Source organism: Apodemus sylvaticus, chromosome 1 (assembly GCF_947179515.1).
Source record: "Apodemus sylvaticus chromosome 1, mApoSyl1.1, whole genome shotgun sequence".
NCBI classification, from domain to species: domain Eukaryota; kingdom Metazoa; phylum Chordata; class Mammalia; order Rodentia; family Muridae; genus Apodemus; species Apodemus sylvaticus.
The window spans coordinates 101,483,477-101,504,656 of record NC_067472.1 but is presented as its reverse complement, the minus strand read 5'-3'; the positions used below and the strand labels follow the sequence as shown (position 1 = coordinate 101,504,656).

General features: G+C 38.1%; 1 protein-coding gene and 1 pseudogene across 1 annotated transcript; one reads left to right on the top strand and one right to left on the bottom strand.

The window, feature by feature from the left end:
- The first annotated feature begins 5,857 nt into the window (after positions 1-5,857).
- Positions 5,858-6,814, top strand: LOC127680639 (olfactory receptor 52H1-like). The gene has a single exon (XM_052176236.1). The coding sequence runs from the start codon at positions 5,858-5,860 to the stop codon at positions 6,812-6,814; it is 957 nt and encodes a 318-aa protein (XP_052032196.1).
- A 6,945-nt stretch (positions 6,815-13,759) lies between these two features.
- Positions 13,760-14,326, bottom strand: LOC127682870 (protein tyrosine phosphatase type IVA 1-like; annotated as a pseudogene).
- Positions 14,327-21,180: the final 6,854 nt, after the last annotated feature.

Sequence of the window (21,180 nt, the reverse complement as noted above, 5' to 3'; positions counted from 1 at the left end):
GGCTCAACCAAAGTTAGTGTTGATTTACCACACAAAGAAGATGGGGGAACCATCTGGTGCTGAAGTTTGGAAACACGGGTTGCTTTGAACCTGCAAAGATGGCAGCTAATGCCAGTAATGTCCCCAGAGTTTTGTTTTCTAAATTTCCAAAAGGCTTTATTTCAGTTCAATGGTACTAACTAACTATGCATGATAAAGTTGCTTACATCCATGGATACAGAAGAAAAAAAAGAAGTTTAAGGAAATTTGTATTGGGATGTCGGGGGTGGGGTGGGGGTAGGTTACTAGCTCTTAGTTTATGGATCTTTTTAGATCAATCACTCAGCAATGTCTCTAAGCAATGCTGGTGCTTAGGCACAATTCTCCTAAGTGCAGCTCCTTGGCATGGAACTACAACAAATAAAGTGAGAAAGGCTTCAGGAAGCAAAATGTTCCTTCAGACTTCTTCCCTTTCTCTTTCTTCTTCCCCCACATATCTCCCAGAAACACGCTGTGAGAGATAGAATTTTTCATGGAAACTAGAATTCTATCCCAAAGCAAGAAATAAAATCTAGAGAGGTCGTGCTTTACCTTGCCTGTAAGGTTATCAGAAAAGCCACATTCTAGAAGTGTAGTATCTGCTGAGGAAAATTAAACAGAGAAGACAACAAGAATTTGCATCCAGCAGGTTTTGTTTAGACACCCAATTTAGTACCAGTAATGGCTGACTATAGCTCAAAAAAAAAAAATCCAAGCCTAAAAACACATAATTCCTGGTTTTGTGAGTCTTTCTTTTTGAATTCCCCCTCATCATGTGAATATTAAAAATGTATGTTTTGATTTTCTTTGCTTAATTCAACCCTTATTGGATTGCTGTCCATTGAAAGGAAAAGGAAAATACATTCTATCTTTTCACAGTACACTCCCTTCCCTTCTAAGATCCTTAAACTTCTACTAACATGAGCAGGATAGGCTCATAAGGAATCAAGGCCTTAATTTGATTGGATATTTGCTCATGTCCTAGGCTAACTTGAAAGTTTGGTACCTAATTCTCCCAGGCTTCAAGGTTCTCTTTTGCTACTAGTTTATGATCCCTGGAGAAGACTGGGATGTTTATCAACACTCCACCTTCTAGGCTCTGCATTGGCTCCTCCTTGCTGTGAGCATGGTCGCCTGTATGCTACTTTTGTTCCTTTGTCTGTCTTTCCTGACACTGAGGCTGCTTTTTCAGATCTTTCATCAGCCTTTTCCTTGCTGCGTTTTTGGACTCTCCAGTCTCAACTCTGCTTTTGTAAAAGGACCAGACCTCCAAGGAATAAACTTGTGGGAAGCAGGACTCCTAAAGGAAGTCAAACTGCTATATCTGGAGAGAAATAGGGCTGTTGCAGCGAAGAGGAGCTGTGGCAAAGGTGGGCTCTATGAAATAGAAAGAATCAGATTAGAACCTTGCCTATATTTTTATAGCATACCATCACGTAAAACAATGGTGTAAAAGAAAAGTGTCTATCAATTTAAATCTTAGTGCATTCCAATGCTTTCCTCAAAGCATTTCCATTCTTTTGGGGAAGGCAAATGTTCTAACCCTAAGAACATGAGAACCTTTAGTGAAAATATGTATTCTCAACAGTTTTTTTTTTTGGTGGGGGGCTTGGACATATCAAACTGCAGGCATCCATCTGAAGAATGGAGACTGGAAAACCACTGTGGAGACTTACATGTTATTTCATATAAGCAAGCAGAGGTTTGTACTTGTGAACATATTCTTTTGGTGGTGTGGGAGCAAGTACCAAGATAACTACTTTCTCTGTTCACCATGGAGTAACACACATACTTAATGCAAATTTAATTTCTGAAATGAGCCTTAGGACCTTCGGATTTTAATGATAATTGGAGAAGGTATCAATTTTCAATACCTAGATGAGTCTCTTCAGAGATTATCATTTAGTGAGGAGGACCAGCTCTGGTGGATTCCATGGTGAGATGGTGAGACCCTTTCTTCAGTTCAGGAGTATTTAAATGTAGGGAGCTAATGTTCATGCAATTCTCAGAGGTAAAATTTAGGAGCTTGTCTTCTATATTATGGTGGGATGTTGTGATAGAAGGTTGACATGGGGAGATGGGTGAATCTCATGGGTGGGGACAATAATAACTTTATGTATAACATAATTAATAGTTATTGACTGATCAAAATAATTAATGTATCAATAAGTCCCCCCCACTTGTTTGTACTATATGCACTCAGTGAGTGAGACAGAATCAAATTCTGTCCCACAGAAATAACAACAAACACCTATGATTTCTGGATTTTTAAGATTTAGAGTTTCCTAAATGAGAGAGCATCAGGAAACAAATAAAATAGTGTAATTATGACTGTGATTTGATAATCATGAATGCCTAGAAATATTTCACCACTTTCATATGGTGAGGAAATTTGGTAGATAGTGGATAAGTATAAGTTTTCAGCAAAATAAAGACATCTGAGCAGATCAAACAAAGGCTGGCAGTTTTTCATTTGGGGTGACATAGTAAACTGAAATTATCTCACTTGTGATATGGACAAAGGCCATATGAAACTTTCCCATTAAAGTCTCGTCTAGGACTGTTGTTAATGTAATACTTAGTCTGGGCAAAGGGAATGATCGGCAATCTTTAGAGTGCCATCTTGGAACCACAAGTCTACAACAAAGTCAATCACACTAAGGGGCTGTAAGGTAGAGAACCAAGAGACTCATGGAAATTCTTCACTCATGTATTGCAGATGGGATGCTTACAAGTGTGCTAAGAATATGAGGAGGATTTAAACACTCAAGAAATGTGTTCTCAAGTTAACTTGTTAGCCTTGGCAGGTAGCAAAGAAGTGAGCCTGCTTTAAACAACTATTAAAATTACTTTCTAAAACTAAATATAAAGTGGGATCTATCCACAGCAACAGCAGCAGCAGCAGCAGCAGCAGCAGCAGCAGCAGCAGCAACAACAACAACAACAACAACAAAGGAACAAGTAAAATTCTGGCTTGGAGTACATGACCATGAGCTTTCTTGTTTTCAACACCTTTGATGCTCCTAAGGACACAGGAGTCTTATGTTTATATTCTTACATGTTACAATTAATTTATTAACCTCTCTTGTTAGAGTAGTCCAGGTTGTCACTATTTACTTCATTAGAACATTTTAAAATAACTACTTCTTACAGATTATAATTGTGGTCTAGTTTATGTGGAGACATATTGATTCAAGAAAATGAAAACAAACAACAACAAAAACAAAACAAACAAACAAACAATCCTAGACATTGAACCCAGGACCTGTGTGTACAAGGCAAGCACTCTACTACCAAGCTATCTCCCCAGTCAACAGAGAACCCTTATTTGAGTGACTGACTGACTGAATGTCTAGGTTCTCACAAAATGCTTATAGGAGCTTTTAAAGCAAGCATAGAAGACTTTTAATCTTCTGTAGACCTACTAATTACTTGAGAATTCCTTGAGTTATTTTTTCTTTAAGGGTAAGAAGATAGATTTGGGAATATAATTAGATAAGGTGCTTACAGATCACTTGTGAAGCCTTGGGTTCAGTTCCTAGCACCATGAAAACAAAACAAACAGAATAAAAATAGTCTTAAACTGTCTGAATAAGGCATTACTTGGAAGGGGATAATTTCTGAGAATATTTTTATTTATTTTGCATAATTTAGCCTATTTATACTTCTGAGTACTTATGAACAATATTTTTCAATTCATACTTTTTTCTGAGTTTCATCTGTTTTGCTTCAGTTGTCAAAACATTTGTTTTTGTAAAATATAGTATTATAAAATCCTTCATTCATACATTTTTAAACCTTTTTCTTTGTAATTTTTTACGTTATGTCGTGTGTGTATGTGTGTGTGTGTGTGTGTGTGTGTGTGTGTATACATATAGTACAGAACATGTATGGAAGTCAGAAGACAATATGCAGAGTCAGTTCTGTCTGATAACTAAGTGGGTCCTGGGAATGGAACTCTGGGAATTAGGCTTGGTAGCAAGCAAGCACATGTAACTTCACAGTCCTCTCAGTGGCCCTTAGTTTTTATTCTGACTTAAGTGTATCATTTTAATCATCATTCATGCAGAAAATTTCTTTTATTTATGCAGATCAGGCCGACCTGGGATTCATATGCCTGCCCTTCCTTCTCAGGTGCTGAGATTAAAGGTATGAGACACCTTGCCCAGAAATAGTTTCATTTTAAAACAAAGTACATATATATGATAACAGATATATTCATGCATATGTGTATGTGCTTATAAAAGCTAAAAGTTAAAAAATTCTTCCCCACTTAACTTTCAAAATGATGTTCCCATTAATTTGCCCTTAGGACAGCTGAAGTAAATGCTGAGATTTTCAGTCAGTGCTAATAACATGTAGTAACTGTGTGCTCCAGTTGGTCTTTATTTAACAAAAGTACTCCAGCGATTTTTGACTTTCATGTGCATAGTTTTACCTCATTCTTCTTAAAGTCTGCATACTCTTTTCTTACACTGTTACTGGACACATTATATATATATATAATGTAATTTAATAATTGTCATAGTATAACCTTAGATATTTGTATAATCTACTCTTTAGGAACATTCCTGTATTTGAAGCCATTAGGGGAATGTGTTATGTTTCTTTTATTTTTTTATTTTTTGAATACATATCGCTAAATTAATCTTCAGGAATGCTTGACAGTAAATTCTTTACAACAATAGTTATACCACCTCCTTATTTCACCTGACACTTTACAGAACTGGGTATCATCAGCCTTTTGAAGTCTTTGTTAAGCTGCTAACTAGTGTTGCTCATCTTTTTTTTTTTCAGCAAATTTAATGAAAAGACAGAACTTTCTTTTTCTATTTTATATGACTTAATTATATACATATCTATCACCAAGTTTCTTTAGATCAATGGGCTTTAGCTTTGCAATTTGTAAGAATACTTAGAATATTAGTTGAATCATATGGCTTCATTAGAAGTTGTCTTTAGTTGTAATTTGTCATGAAATTTGTTCTCTCCTTTTTTTTTTTCTTTTTCTTTCCTCTCTGTGTAACAAGGCTGTTCTCAAATTGATGAGCCTCCTGTTCTAGTCTCCCAAGGACTGGGATTAAAGTAATGTTATTACATCTAGGTTTTTAAGCTTTCTACTTTTTTCTACAGATATCATCTGGGTGTATATTTATAGATGTGTGACAAGTGGGGAAGGTAGTTTATACACAACTTTGGAATATAAAACAGGAATCCTTGTACCTTTGACTGAACTCATGTTAAAGCATCTTTATAGATCAAAAACTCCTGCAGTTGGATCTTCTTGTAATGGAGATGTTGCCTAGCTTTGAGCATAAGTGAGAACCAGTGTTGACACCAGCCTTGTTATATCTTCCTTTCTGGGAGTGATTTGATTCCAACCTTCCTTATTCTGTGGTGGGGACAGATAGATCTCAGCTCTCATATCCAATAAACCCTACTGCTAAGGTCAGCCTTGATGACAGGTAAACTACAAGGAGTAAATTGGGACATACTTTTAAAATATGTCTTTTATTTTTGCATTTTCTGAAAAATCATTTCTGGATCTTTTCTAAACTTATAACTGCAAGTGAAAAACAGATGCATTTATGTTAGGAAACAGGTCTTGTTAAGAGTGGATGATATGTAAGTTTGAGCACTTGCAATATAATAATCATTTATAGATGAGGAGCTTTCCTTTGTGTGAGGTAGTTATGACTAAGACAATTTGAAGATATGAAAAAACTGATTGTGTCTTTGACTTGGAAAATATAATAGAAATGAGGTATTGGGAAAGTTTGCCTGGATCACTGTAACTATCATGCCGTTTCGTTTTCAGTTTAGGGGAGTCATTTAATCCATGTCCATAATGGCTACATTCAACCTCAGCAGCTTCAATCCAGGCCTTTGCATCCTCCTGGGAATCCCAGGGCTGGAGCAATTCCACACATGGATTGGGATCCCCTTCTTTATTGTCTACCTTGTGGCATTTGCAGGCAACAGCATCCTACTCTACCTCATTTTTATGGAGCGCAGCCTGCATGAGCCCATGTTCTTTTTCCTCTCCATGCTGGCTGTTACAGATCTCATCCTGTGTAATACATGTGTTCCCAAAACCGTCACCATCTTCTGGCTGGGTCCTCAGCACATCACATTTCCTGGATGTCTTACGCAGATGTTTTTCCACCACTTCAGCTTTGTCATGGATTCTGCTATTCTGCTGGCCATGGCATTTGATCGCTATGTTGCTATCTGCTTCCCCTTAAGATACACCACCATCCTCACCCATCAGATTGTTATTAAGATGGTGGTGGCGATTATCAGCAGGAGCTTTTGTATCATCTTCCCGTGTGTGTTCTTGCTAAAACGACTGCCTTTCTGCCGAGAGCTCGTCATTCCTCACACATACTGTGAGCATATCGGAATTGCTCGTCTGGCCTGTGCTGACATCTCCATCAATATCTGGTATGGCTTTGCAGTACCTATAATGACTGTCATGTCAGATCTGATCTTGATTGGCATCTCCTACACTGTTATTCTTCGTGCTGTCTTTAACCTTCCCTCCCGGGATGCTCACCAGAAAGCCCTTAGCACATGTGGCTCTCATGTGTGTGTCATTCTTATATTCTACACACCAGCAATATTCTCTGTCCTTGCCCATCGTTTTGGTCACAATATCCCCCTCTCCTTCCATATACTGTTTGCAAACCTCTATGTAGCCATCCCTCCTGCCATCAACCCAATCATCTATGGGGTAAAGACCAAGCAGATTTGGGATAAATTCAATCTCCTATTCTTCCCCAAAGTCAACCATTGACATGTCATCGAGTATCAACTTAGGAGTGTTTCATATTTCTTAAAGGTGGGATACCCATAATTCTGACTTAAATTTACATAAAAAGTTGTAGAAAGTCTACTGTGGATGATAGAAAATGCTGAAGATAAACTCATTTTTACAGAAGCCAAATAAGAACTGGAGAAGACATCTTGCATGGCAAGATAGAGAAAAGAGAGTTTTAGCTCTTATTTGTAAATAAGATTTTTAATTACCTCTTGGCCTTTGGGCTGACATCAGGTATAATATCAAATAATGCTTTCAAGAGTTATGAGACAGCATATTGAATGCATAGAATGTAGACAGGTTATAATTATAAACAAGTTAGAATAGATTAATAAAAACTTTACAACATAGTAGATTTCTGTAGGATACTTTTCAGAAGAGAACTGGAATCAGCAAATAATTACTCTTTTAAAAGAATATTCTGTGACAATGAATCCTTTATGACCGTGGTTTTCTGAACTATTCTGGATATTAGGACTTGATAAAATTTAAACTTCAGGTTCACATTTATTTTAATGAACTTTTGCAATCTGTAATAATTTCTTAGGAGATTCTTATACCCAACAAATCCCTCCCCTTCTAGATCAAAACGTCCAGTCTTTTGACAGATTCCAAAGAGTTAGTTCTTGTGATTTTCTGGGTTAAAGGTAGCAATGTTCTTTATGTTCCACATAACTGTTACTTGATGAACATTAACCATCTATTAAAAAATTCCCACCCTTAAGCCTCATATTCAAATATATTTAATCACATCTAATTATTTTAACTTTCTCTTCAGCCTGAGACTTTTTTCCTTGCAGATTTTTCTACTTTTGTACATCAGTATTTTCTACAAAGTAAACCAAGAACAACCACAAAAATAGACTGCTACCATGATTATTGGAAATTTTAGCATGTATAAAAATGATCCTTTAATTATTCAGTGTGGCAGATTTTATATTCCAATCAAGTCACAACAATATTTTAGAATGTCCATACTTACATGTACTATGAGCTTCTTGTAATTTCCATGGCAATATTCACAGTCTAATCATCTTCTTGAATTGTCAGGAGATATCTAGAAAAGGCTAAAGGCATGCAAGTGACTTCCTGGAGATGACTCATAGTTTTGAATGGCTGCAATAGAAAATTCTGAATTGCAAGACTTACAGAAATCTCACTTCAGGATTGATTCCTATTGCTGATATACCTTTCCTGTCACTATTATATCCCTGGGCATTGGTCCACCCTATTAGTCAGATTTTTCTGCAGATCAACAAAGATGTTTTGTCTTTTGAGGCTATGTAGATAAATTGATGATTTCATAATTCCTAATAATGAGTCTATAGAATTCCTAAATTTATACTAGTAATTTTGAGCCCTCTTCAGAAATGGCTGCACATATGGCATTGTAAACCTTCATGTGTCACAGGCTAATTGCTCTAAAATAGAGAGCAGGTTTGAAATAAAATTAGGATCAAGTAAAACCTTTCTTCTAGGCTGGCTGATAACTAAGGTCATAAATTGGGAATAGACAATCTATTGTTGGTGCAAGTACAGAAGATAAAATATTGACTGGATTTATCTATATAAAAGTTCAAAATTAATGAGACACAAGGAAGATGATTTGCCTCTTGAAAAAGCAAAGCTAACTTATGACACTAAAAATTATTTTTTTAAACTCTTAATGACTTTGGAACTAGTGGCAGATAATGAATGTTTAATTAGATAACTAGTCTTAATGAAAACACATGTAAATATTTTGCTGTAACTTCTTCAATCTATGATTTAAACTTATTGTGAACTTTTGGAAAAGGGTGCTTGGAATACCATGTGATCATGTATCCTGAAAAGTATAAGAACTAAGAATGGTAACAATGAGCAGAGCAGAACAGAACAGAGAGAGCAGGCAGTTTTTTTGTTTTGTTTTGTTTTGTTTTTATTACCATGAGACAGCTTTTTTTTTCCCTTAAAAGTGGGCTTTTTTTGATAAGGATATGTTTTTTTTTTCTTATGGACTAGGGTTTCTTTCGTTCAGCAATAAAGAGGTAGGAAGCCCTTTCTTCCTCTGAGCAATAAAGGTTGGATCTTGTTTTTCATCCAAAATGAGTTCTTTCTGTTCTGGTGCTTCTCAATGAAATATAACCTTGGGAGGCTGTGTGTGTGTGTGTGTGTGTGTGTGTGTGTGTGTGTAAATACTTGTGGAGTGGATGAGAGAGGTGGTCAAGCTTGATATGAATGTGTGTATGAATGTGTGTGCCTATGAATATTTGTTTGCGTGAAAGTTTTTGAGCATGACTTTCTTTTCCTGGTACACAAAGAGTTAATTGGTTTCAGGCCTCCTTCTCACCTGGCCAGTGAGAGGCCTGGTGACTCCTGGATCAGAGAGAAAGGAAATATAACATTCAATCCTTACTTAATTCTCTGCTGTTACCACCAGGGATTAATTACTAAATGTGCATGTATCTTTCTATGTGAATGTACACTTAAGAGTTAAAAGAGTCAGAATTTCTTGCTGGGCATTCTTGCCAGTCCCAGATATTTATGTTTTGTTTTGTCAGTAGCTTTGACCCCATAAATGGCCCATCACTGTCATCAGCTGTCTGCTATCAGCGTGACACCAATCACCAGTGCTTCCCTTCAGCTGCTGCTTTCCAGAGAAAGAGAGAGAGAAAAACAGAAAGATAGAGATAGAAAGAGAGAGACAGAGAATTGGGCAGACTCTTGGCATTGAATATAGGTTGAACTGTGGGATTCATTAGCAAATAATGTTCAGTAGAAATGACCTTTGAGGGCTTATATGATTATATTGTTAAAATAAATCTTTGCAGTTTCTGTCCAGGTCTCTTAATGAGCTTGGAGCTGGAGAACATCATACTAAGTGAGGTAACCCAGTCTCAAATGATCAATCATGGTATGCACTCACTGATAAGTGGGTATTAGCCTAGAAACATTGAATACCCAAGTCATAATCCACGTATTAAATGATGTCCAAGAAGAATGGAGGTGTGGCCTCTGGTTCTGGAAAGACTCAGTACAGCAGTATAGGGGAATACCAGAACAGGGAAGTGGGAAGGGGTGGATGGGGGAACAGGGAGAGGGAAGAGGGCTTATGGGACTTTCAGGGAGTGGGGAGCCAGAAAAAGGGAAATCATTTGAAATGTAAATAAAGAATATATGGAATAAGAAAAAAATACTAAGTGGAAAGTTAATGGCGAAGTATTTTCTGATGAAAAGTTAATTGGCTGTTGTACTAAGATTTGGAATTTCAAAAGGAATGGGTATAAATTTATTAGTTTCAAAGATTTAATTTCATTCTCTTGTATGCGTGTGTGTCTTTGTGAGTGGGTGCCATGTGTTTCTGGGAGACAGGTGGCCAGAAGAAGGCATGGGATTTCCTGCAGCTGGAGTTAGAGGCAGTTTTGTGATGTTTGATGTGAGTGTGGGAAACAGAGCTCTTGTTCTCTCGAAAAGGAGTATGTGCTCTTAACTGCACATCAATCTCTACAGCTCCTGGAGTTACTTTTAAATTGGAAGTAAATACACACGATTTTTTAAATGTGTGTAGTTGTGAGGAATTTTTCTTTAAAATAATTGTACCCTCGGGAAAATGTACATTTTATAACTAAATCTTAAACAGTGATCTGTGCGGAATGGTACTTTTATCTTGTAATTCCTTAGAAAACCTTTATCAGTTGTCATGGTAATATTACCTCAATATTAGATTTAATTTACTATTGCAACATCTAATGTCATTAAATAAAGGCAAAACTTATATATTTAAAAAAATGAGCTTGGTTTTACTAGATTTCTTTTGGCTCCCAACTACTATGGCATGTGCATCCTAGGTAACTCACGAGGCCATTTCCAAATGCTCCAGAGAATGACCCTAATGTTGACTCTGATAACCAATAACACTTGCAATCTATATTAGAGACTCAACTTGGACATCAGTCCAACTGAGACTCTAGATAAGTATAGTAGTACTATGGAGGACAGAAATGTACTCAATTCACTGGTGCACTTGGTTAAGAACGTTGTAGTATTGAATGTATAATATTACCACACGTGGTGAGATTAAGAGATAGGTAAAATGAAATTATTTGTTTCAAGCATAATAAATGCCAAAGTGCCAAGGGTTGGCTAGCTTCAAATAAAAATGACCCCACTCCAGTATTTACAAATAATGAAAGACTCTACAAGCAAATTATGGCAGCAGGGTATAGTTTCATGGATAGCAAATGGCTCTAAGAATATTTTTTTGTTAAAAACAGAAATATTAAGAGTGCAAATAAGAAGTCTTTTCATCTGGACAAAGAGCTTTCTAAGAATCTTAAAAGAAGATACCCTATAACATTATAACTTCCTTCCCAGATTATACAGTAGATAATGTAGAAAGTATTTAAGTCTGATGCTTGTTTAATGGAGACAAACCTACAAGAGAGAATGCAAAGTCTCTAGGAGCAGTGCTTATAAACATACATCATCAGTGACTGCTTAAAGGAGCATAGATAGGCATTGTTCAATGAACAGAAAACGTTGAGTCTACAGTTTTCTCCAGCAGAGCATAAGCTCAAAAATAATTTCAGATATAATTATAGGTTGTTTATCATTTTTAATGACATATAACTATGTATCAGGTAAATGTAGTTATATGCTTATTTGTAATACCCTATTGAACCAAATTAATGATGTCCATGTGTGTATGGATATGGGGTTATAAATTGGAGCATAGACAACCTATTAGTAGCTACTCCTCCAAAGAAAAGTGACTCTTCCTTCCCTAGCATCTGTCAACCATCTATAGTTTCTCATCCAGACATAGGGCCTGGGTAGCCCCTCACCCATCCAACTGGAAGTTTTAGCTGCCTTGATCTTTGCAAGTTTTGTGAATTCACATGTGCATTAGACATTGCATATCAAGAAGACAGAAGTATGAAGTTTGATTCATTATTGTTAACTATATTTGCTTTAGTAAGCCACAGAACCTCCAACCTATTCTTCTGAGAATGGACCCTTTTCTAAGTACTCTCCCATGCCCCCATCTCTGCACTCCAGTCTCTGGAACTAGACTACCCTCACCTTCTATGAATTCTGGGTTTTAACTAACTCTATAGTGGAAATGGTTATAGGAGAATATATGTGCAGAAGATGAATTAATTTAATTTTATTTTATAAGAATAGATAAAATAATTTTTGTGCCCTGTACACTTAGCTGCACTATTACTCTCTCCAGGATGTGTTCTCTAATTTTTCCCTTTGTCTCTTGACAGATCTTATTGATTTCTTGAAAAATGGAAGTATTTTGTGATACATGAGGCAATGTTATAAGTAACCTAACCACTTTCTCTTTAATGCACTTAAACGTTTATGTCTTGGATACCTTTTAGTTCATAATCCCCATGACATGTGAATATTAAACTGTATGCAGAAGTGGGCAATTCTAGCAGGGCTTCTAGTGAAGAGCCAGCATCTGCTGCATTAATTCTGATCAAGGTTGTTCCTGATTTAACGTCATCCAGTATTTTATTGTAGATCCCCAAGAGGAAAACCTAAGTAAGAAATTGGTCTCAGAGAAATTGCATATGAGAAGCTAAATTGTATTTAAACCTCACATTTACCTTTCTATTCACCCTGATACCTGAGGTAGCTCCATTCTCAATATTCTGACTCGTCTTTGTTTTTTTTTTCTTTTTTTTCTTTTGTGTTTCATCATTTATTTAGATGTTGAAGCTCTTGCACTAAATTTTTACAAGCTGGTGACACTGACAAACTATTTCTCTCACAGAACTATAACCACACATTCCCAGACAGTATAAATATATGGTTGAACTATCATTAATACACATCACCATTTTATTGATTACATAATAAAGCTAATTATCAAATAACTAACAAATTATGATCTAGTATACAATTATTAAGTTACACAGTTCAAAAGGCATATAAAATATTTCTGCTCAGTTCCCTAGCAAATCCCGCTTTTTCTTTTTTGCAAGAGACTGGGAAGAGAAGGGGAGAACCATAATTCAAACAAGTTGGAAAACTTCTGATAGGTATGGAAAACATAAGAATTTCACAAATTTTGATTAAGAATTTGTTACCTACAACTGTTATCTCTACATCTTAGGAATATTTACTAAATTAAAGAGCATACTCTACATGTTTTACACAAGACAAAGGCAACATATTACTGAAAATATTTAATAGACTCTCATTTCTTTTTCAGGCCCTCCCTGTTAGGTTGCACATCTGAGTGCAAACATTAAATTAATTATAAGGCTTATTGTCTTGAGACATTATTGAAAATATGTACTTCTGTAACAAAGTTTTAACTTTCAAACGGAGGTTTCCTAGAACAGCACAAATTAAGACAGAGACATTAAATAATCAGTGCAAGATTATTTATTTATTTATTTATTTAGCTAAATAAAAAACATTGATGGCCAAGCAAGCCTGATATATTCTGGTGTAAGTTTGGGAGAGGTAAACAGGGTGAGCAAGCAGAGACCGAGAGAGCCCTGCTGTGTTTGAAATGACTGAAGGAACACACACACCATGGAAGGTTTAGAGAACTCTTAGTTCCTGGAACTTTGGTTCTGTATGATGCTAAAAATATACAAGTATTGGGCTGTGTATTTTGGTACCTAATCCGTCTAAATTCCTTATAAACTAATAATATTCTGGCACAGGAGAACATTTAATGACATAACTCAATACCTTATTTTAGCAAAGGTCAATTGGTACAAATAATAAGCACATTTTAAATGCTGAGCAGCAAAAATCGTTTGCTAAGTGTCCAAACATGTTGATCATTGCCCAAATATAGAGGTTGTAATTCTGTCAAGCCTCTGGCCTGGTAAAACTGGGTTTCAATATTCCTATGCCACTGCAGTAGATTCATTTCATAAGCCAACACATTGGGTAATTACCTATGACAAATCAGGTCCCGTCTGAAGTTCCACTCCCCAGGCAATGGCATGGGGCACCCCGGTTTTGTTGAATACAACAGTTGTTTCTATGACTGCTGGAATCCCTGAAGCGGAGCTGCATTTTCGGATGGTACTTCTCCAGATACAAAAGTCGCTTGCTGTTTAAAGCTTTTGTCTTATGAATTGTACTGCATCTTCAAATTTCATTCTACCTTCAATTAATGCTAGGGCAACAAGCGCCGGAGTTCTGCCAAGGCCTACGGCAGGCACAGTGGACAGCAATACAGCAAGCAGGTTCTTCACGAAACGTAATCTTCACAAGACTTAACCAGTCATCAACAATCTGGTTGGATGGTGGTGCACCATCATCTAAAGGCCAGTCAAGAACACAAAGGCCTTCTTTCTCCACAAGAGGAGTGTCGTAAGTTGCTTCACATACTCTTACTATTGTGGCAACTCCATACTTAAGTCCCGCTATAAATTTGTTTAGAGTTGCATTGGATGGATGGTGTGTAATAAGAAATCCCATGTTCTTGTATGTGACTTCCACTGGAGCAGGGCAGTTCATTCGAGCCATGCTAACTTAGTTCAAAAACAAAACAAAACACCCAATAGGGTTATGAAAGAATTAAAAAATTGAATATAGAAATGATTCAAAACAAAAAACAAAACCAGAAAACAACCTGAAGTCTACTTCAATATTCAATATACTCCACTTGAAAAGTTCAGTGCTTTGAGTGTGATTTGGGAGAAACGGGCAGTGAAATGACCCTCCTAACAAGAAACAGTGATTCTTCAATCCAGTGATACAGTACAAAGGAAGTGCACTGAGGTTTACCCCATCCAGGTCTGAGCTCTTGTAAAATGCTCTGCAGATTTCAATTCAGCACGCCCGTGTCCAGGTTATTCACTCTTATGGGAGCTTCTTGGTGGAGTAGTAATGAGTTTCTACAGTTCACTTGTCTGCACAGAGGTCGTGTTGCGCCCGGCAGTAATCTCCACTGCCCTTCAGAAACTCCAAAAATGTGTGACCGAGAGCACCACAGGACTGAGGAATATGTCTACTCATTGGAGATTGTAGCTTAATCATACAGCTGGTCCCTCCCGAGACTGCTTAGATGGCACAGGCGTCAGGGAAGGCGGCGGTGGGCGTGGAGGGGCGTAGGCGATGCAGGCGGCCAGGGCACCAGACAACTATACAGTGAGCTGACCAGGGAGCTTTGCTGAGTCAGCCACAGCCCAGAGCCAACGCGAGCGCCCCCTGTCTTGCAAAGCTTAAACACCTGCATCTCTGCTATGTCAGCCTTTGGAAATGCCTTGGAATTGAAATTTTATCATTACATTCAAATTATTCTTAATCTAGCTTTCAGGCTATTTAATCCCTGACATGTCATTACTTACTCTCCAGAGCCAGTCTTTTGAATCCAAATTCAACACACTTTGACCTCAATGACACCAATTATTCTCACTGTGTTTCCAGGTTCAAATTTCCTCATTTCTTTTTTCTTTTTTAATATTTTTATTTTCTATATTCTTTGTTTACATTCCAAATGATTTCCCCTTTCCCAGATCCCCCCTCCCCATATGTCCCATAAACCTTCATTTCTTAATTGTCCTTTTTGCAAACATCAATTTTATGTTTAATTCTTAGAATTCATTTTGAATATAAACGTGTAGGCACAATTTTTCTTGCAACCTACTTTTAATATGGGTTCAACCTCTTCTCTAGCCCATCACCAAGCAGAGGTAGTGGAAGAGAAAAGTTAGGATGTGGCAGAAGTGGACCTGTTAGCAATAGTTTCTTGGGTGTGAGCTCAATCTTCTTTGTTAGCAGTTCAGTCCTATAGCAAACACCGAGTATGAATCAGCAGCAGCAGCAGCAGCAGCAGCAGCAGCAGCAGCAGCAGCAGCAGGCAGACACCAGGCTGGAACCAGCAACTATGGTCCAGTCCTTTCTGTGGGCAGACACCAGGCAGCTGTAGTTTAATCCTGAAGAAACCACAAGACTTGCCAACCAGCCTGAGGTTAGGTCATGGAAGCAGCAAGCTGTTGTAGGAACCTCATGAGCAGTTCTTGGTTAAGTTTCTCTCAGTGGCAGTGTTATCACAAGTTGAGCTCAACAATACTGTGTAAGGAGAACCAATACGCACTTGTCCTTTGTAAAGAATAGCGAGGCAGAGCAAACCAAACCAGTGCTCAGTGCTCTTCTCCCACTGTCTGTGGGATCCTTTTATGTGTTTGCCTTATCAAAATATCCTTTCACCTGTGTCTGCTTCAGGAAAACATCCTTTCAGGTGTCTCCTTTAGCAAGACATCCTTTAACTTAAGTGCCTCCAGCAAAACCTCATTTGACATAACTAAATTTCCAAAGAAACTAGAAGTTTCCACTTCATAAAAACCAGCCCTCACCTACAGTGCCTCTCTTTACTTTTCTAAAACACACTTTAATTTTTGTATCTTTTAAACAATTTTAACACTATAGTGTGTCTGTAAATTCTATGTGTGTATATAAGGAATTCTGATCAAATTAACTTCCATTATTACCTTTCATGAGCCTACCTCTTCTTTTGCACTAGTCTGCATCAGTGAAGGGCAATAATCACTTATTATTTCAGATGCTAACTACAATATCTTCTAGTCCTTGATCTACTCTCTGGGAGTGGAAACTCTGACCAACTAAATGGTGAAAAGAAAGAATGGTAGAGCTGATGGTAGAGCTCCCTGCAAACTGGTGAGAGAGCTTGAAGCCTGTAGCTTTTAGGAGTCATCCCTTGTGTTGGAGTGGGCTTTCTGGTGATGTAGTTGCTTTTGAGTCATCTCTGCTGTTAAGTAATCCATCACCCATACTCCTAATGATAACTCCAATAAAAAACTCACTGGTGAATCAAACTGAGTATTTGTATAATCATTATTTTGATCTGTTGTCGGTTCCCTTCTGAGGAGAGTAGATATATTTATTGTGTGTGTGTGTGTGTGTGTGTGTGTGTGTGTTACTATTGTATCTTCCCAGGAAAAGTTTCTCACACAACACAATAACTCCCAAATTATAAGTTCCTTAGTAGATTTTGGGAAAAATCTATACCTCATTGTAAAGGATTTTGTAGCACAAAGTTGGCCAAGGAATAAGGAATACCATAAAGTCACACAACAAAACTTACACAAGACATTCATTAAAAAGAAAAACAGGATGGTGGTTGACTGTGAAGGGGAAGAGAGACAGCAGAGGATTGGGCAGAGGACAGACTTTTATGAGAACTTTGGAGCATACACAGTGAGCTAGTGGAACAGTAAAGTCCCTCCTGGAAGTATTTCTTGGCCTTAAATCTGAGACATTGTATGGCTGTTAATGCTGAATAAAGGGATCTTTAATGTGGATCTCCAAGTCTAGGAGCTCTGGGTCAAGTCAGGGGCAGGGTACTTTTCTCTTGGGCTTGGGCTTTGGGTCCAGTAGGGACAGTGAAGGGGCTCTGGCCAGCTTGAAGACACAGCAAGCATAGCTCTGGCAGGCCTATTGCACCCCTCAAGCTAACCATCAAAGTCTATTCCCTCATTTGGACATTTTCCTATGCCAGACTCATTCCTGAGGCTACCAAGGTCCAGCAATCAAAAGCCCCCTTTGGTTCACGTAATTAACATGCCCAATCAAAACATATCACTGAGTCCTAGCCCATCCTAACACAGATCTCCCTAACACATGCAATGTGCTGTTGTTCTTCTGCCAGAGTCAGAAAGCAGCCACTTAAACTTTTCTTCCCTATTTAATAAAGGATCTCTCTGTGAAAATAGGTGTTTCAGTGTGGTTGATGCCTAATCCAGGGTCCTATAGGGAACCCGTGCTGTGCTAGGCCCCCCCTTCACATAGGGTGTTCTTTTCTTGGCCCCCTTTCCCTATATTCCTCCATCTTTTGTTTATTATTGAAAACCAAACAGGGGTCAGGAAAGAGGGTAATGTTATCATGAAGCTATATTCTGCTATATGGGATGTTGGAGTCCATAGCCCAAGCTTGATACTCACTGTTGAGGTATGGGCTCTGGTTCTATACCTAAAGTCTGATAATTCTTTAATAACAACTGATTAAAGGGATTTAGTTATTTTTTTTGAATTTTTGTTGAAGAAATATAGACAGGAAGTTTATAAAACAGGGAGCAATTAGTAGAATTAGGAAAAGGAGGAAGAGTTAAGAAGACAGTATCCCATTCCATAATTGACTATCAGTACTCCATTGGCTAGAGGCACTAAGCTATTCCTTACATACTCCAGATCTGTCTGGAGTTGTTGGATCATGGCTTTTCTATACCTAATTGGCTGACACAGAAGCAACCTTCCTTCCTGAGGAATCATCTAAGGACACATTCTCCAATACATCTATTCTTCACCGATTTTCTCCAAGGGTTTTTTCGAAGTGGATTGCATAGAAACAATTTTTTCTTACAGCCACACAATAGCCTACTAGTCCTACACAAAGGAGGTCAGGTGCCCTGACAAATTGTAGAACTATTTCAGTTAATGAATTTACCTGTTGATTGGTTTAGGTTAACTTGGTTTTAGCAGGAACCTTTCCTGGGATCCCGATGGCCACCATGGGTAGCCATTTTGTCCCCTAGGCCAGGGAGATTTCTTTTGCCCTAATTAACATTCCAACCTTTTGTAGAGGATAAGCGGTGACATGATCTCTGTAACTACTTCCTGCTGAAATTAGGATATTGTTGTCAGGACCCAGAAAGCCTGGAATACTAGTCAAAGGTCAAGAAAGGATTCAGGCAATGGGTCATTCATCAGAAGCATCTGGTTTATTGACCCAGGTGAAGAACAATAACAATGGCTGGATTGGCTCACAATCAGCTTTCACTAAGTCCAGGGCTCGAAGCCATTTGGAACAGATTGTAGTCTGCAGCTAATTCCTGGAGGGTGTCGGTCAGCCAATAGGAAATCTGCTGAAACAGATATAGACTATGGACAGAAGCTAAAGTTTAGGACCTTAAAGGAAAATCATACATTTGGAACTTTTGGGCCAATAGTCCTGGTAGTTGGGGGAGGGGAGGAAATCAGGGGAGAGAGAAACCACACCCCAGGAATAGGCAAGTAGAGAAACATAGACTGTACTTACCCGGTATTCATTTGACCTGTGAGAGGTGACTCCCTTGAATTTCTGAAGCTCATATGAATTTTTGTTTACAATAAAAGACAAAAGCTTTAGATATATCAACATTACCATTGTTTGTTATCTGTAGTGAAATCTTCATTGTAGAAAAAGTAGCTAACAGGTATCATGCCCTCAAGTCATAGCAGAAACATTGGTTTAAAAAGCCAGAACCTTTTTTCTCTGCCCAAAGAGCTAGACATATAGATTGGACAGAGATGTTTTTAAGATGATGAGAAGCACCACTAAGTTACAAGCCAACCAAAGGAAATTTAAGATCTTGCAATTGTGACTGATAATAGTAGTCAATGTTTCACTAGTTCATCCGAACTCCATTGATCAATTAAAACTCTAAACCTTCAAAATAGTGAAGGAAATAAATCTGAAACAGTTTCCATTAGCTTGGATTACCTTCTTAATCAGTTATGACTTGTATTTTACATACCTTAAAATACTAGCGTCTGCATCCTCAGACATTCTTAGCCCCTTAGAGTTTAAGTTTTCATATCCCCACACCTTTATAACAGTTTTTTAGACCCTCAGAACTTAAGCTTTAGCATCTTCTATCCAACCATTTACTAGAGACACGAGAAGTTATTACTGAAAGCAGTTACTGCAAAGCAAGTTACCTTAAATCATTTTGTCTTGCTTAGCTCTCCTTTCTCCATCACAATTAGGTGGTCCACCTGACAAGGGATAAAGATTTTGAAGGAAACCTTTAAACAAACATGCTTGGATTTAGAGGAGAGAGAGCCATAACCCAACTCCAGGGCCAGCTTTTCAATACAGTAGATCAGCATAAACCAACTTTAATATTATTCACACTCAAACAACATTTGAATCTACGCTAAACTGAATCCAGTGACCCGAAAACCCAGAGATAAATTTTGAGCCTTGGTCATCAAATCAGCCATAGCGAGTTACATTAGCAGTGGTGGCTGGTGCTGGCAGCAGCAGAGAAAGCAAAACCAAAACTAATAAACACAGATCATAGAAAACTCACACCCAAAGGAGACCAGTCAGATGCAAAACATGCAATGGTCACCTTTGTTAATACACTCAACTGAACCTGATCCATTTCCATTCCAGCTCCCTATGTTTGGCACATACAAAACAGACAGACACAACTTTTCAAACAACCAGAACCAGGCGGGAGGTTGATGCCTCACTTCTTGTTCTATATAGGCATGAAAGGTTTTATAATTGAATGACAAAAGGAGGAGTTTGGCTATAGAGGATTCTGGATGTCATACCTGGGGATGTACCTGGGAAGCCAGCAAGGGAAAAGGTAAGTTGGATTGTGTGATTTGGTGGAAAAGGAAGGGAATGGCTGGGGAGCCTGGGGTAAGATGGGGATAATAAAGGAAAAAGAGGCTCCCACTTTGACAAGGAGGTCTCATGTCAGCAAGGAGATGGGACAAGTTGGCTCCACTAGCAAGCAATGAGTAAGGGGATACCCCTAAAGATACAAATATTGGTGGGGTTTGGTTGGTAAGGCTGTCCGTCTACCCCCAAAATAAGGAAATGGGGGTCCCAAAAACTGTCAGAACTGAGTAGGTGACTTCAGTATTCAGAAGGAAGAAGATGGTGATGGGACCCAGGAGAAATAATATGTTGTAAAAAAAATTCAACTGAAGGGTTAAATTTTTCCGTGTCCAGATTCAATGTATTGTAAGGAAAGTACAATCACAGGAAAGAGATAGAATCGAAAGTTGTTTGGACTGGGTCACACAGGAAAGGGATAATATTTAAGTATTTAAGTTGGGTCACAACTGGAACTGTGTCTGTTATTTTAAACATTTTTCTTTTAAAGAAAACTGTGGTACAGCTTAAGCTAACCACTTTCATTGGCCCTTGTAATCTGCCTGCTTACTCTTGCTTGCCCAGCAACCAAATTTATGTAATAGACTGATTTTCTCTAAGTATGGCATGGAGTTCTATCTTTACTAGAAGGGACACTTGGCCATTAGTTAATAAACTCTTGAGACTTTACCATCTGGTGTTTGTACTCTCATTGGTTTTGGGCTCTGACCTCAGTTGATTACAGTGGGTTGCCCTGATAAAAGGATGATTACCTAGGGGTTCCCTCATTCATTTATGGTTCGGCCTACAAGGTCTGCTGAAGAACCATCTAGGTCAGATGGTAGGAGGGCCACGGGTGAAAACCAACATCCAGTGTACCTCTTGGTGGCGCCTTGGACATGATTCGGGTGATTTACAAGGGCTCTGGCAAGCCCAAGCCCAAGCCCAGTGACCCTCCTGACCATATTTAAAGCAGGGACCTGGAAGT

Excerpts from the sequence above, each read along its gene's own strand:
- LOC127680639 (XM_052176236.1), top strand. The coding sequence starts at position 5,858 with ATGTCCATAATGGCTACATTCAACCTCAGCAGCTTCAATCCAGGCCTT.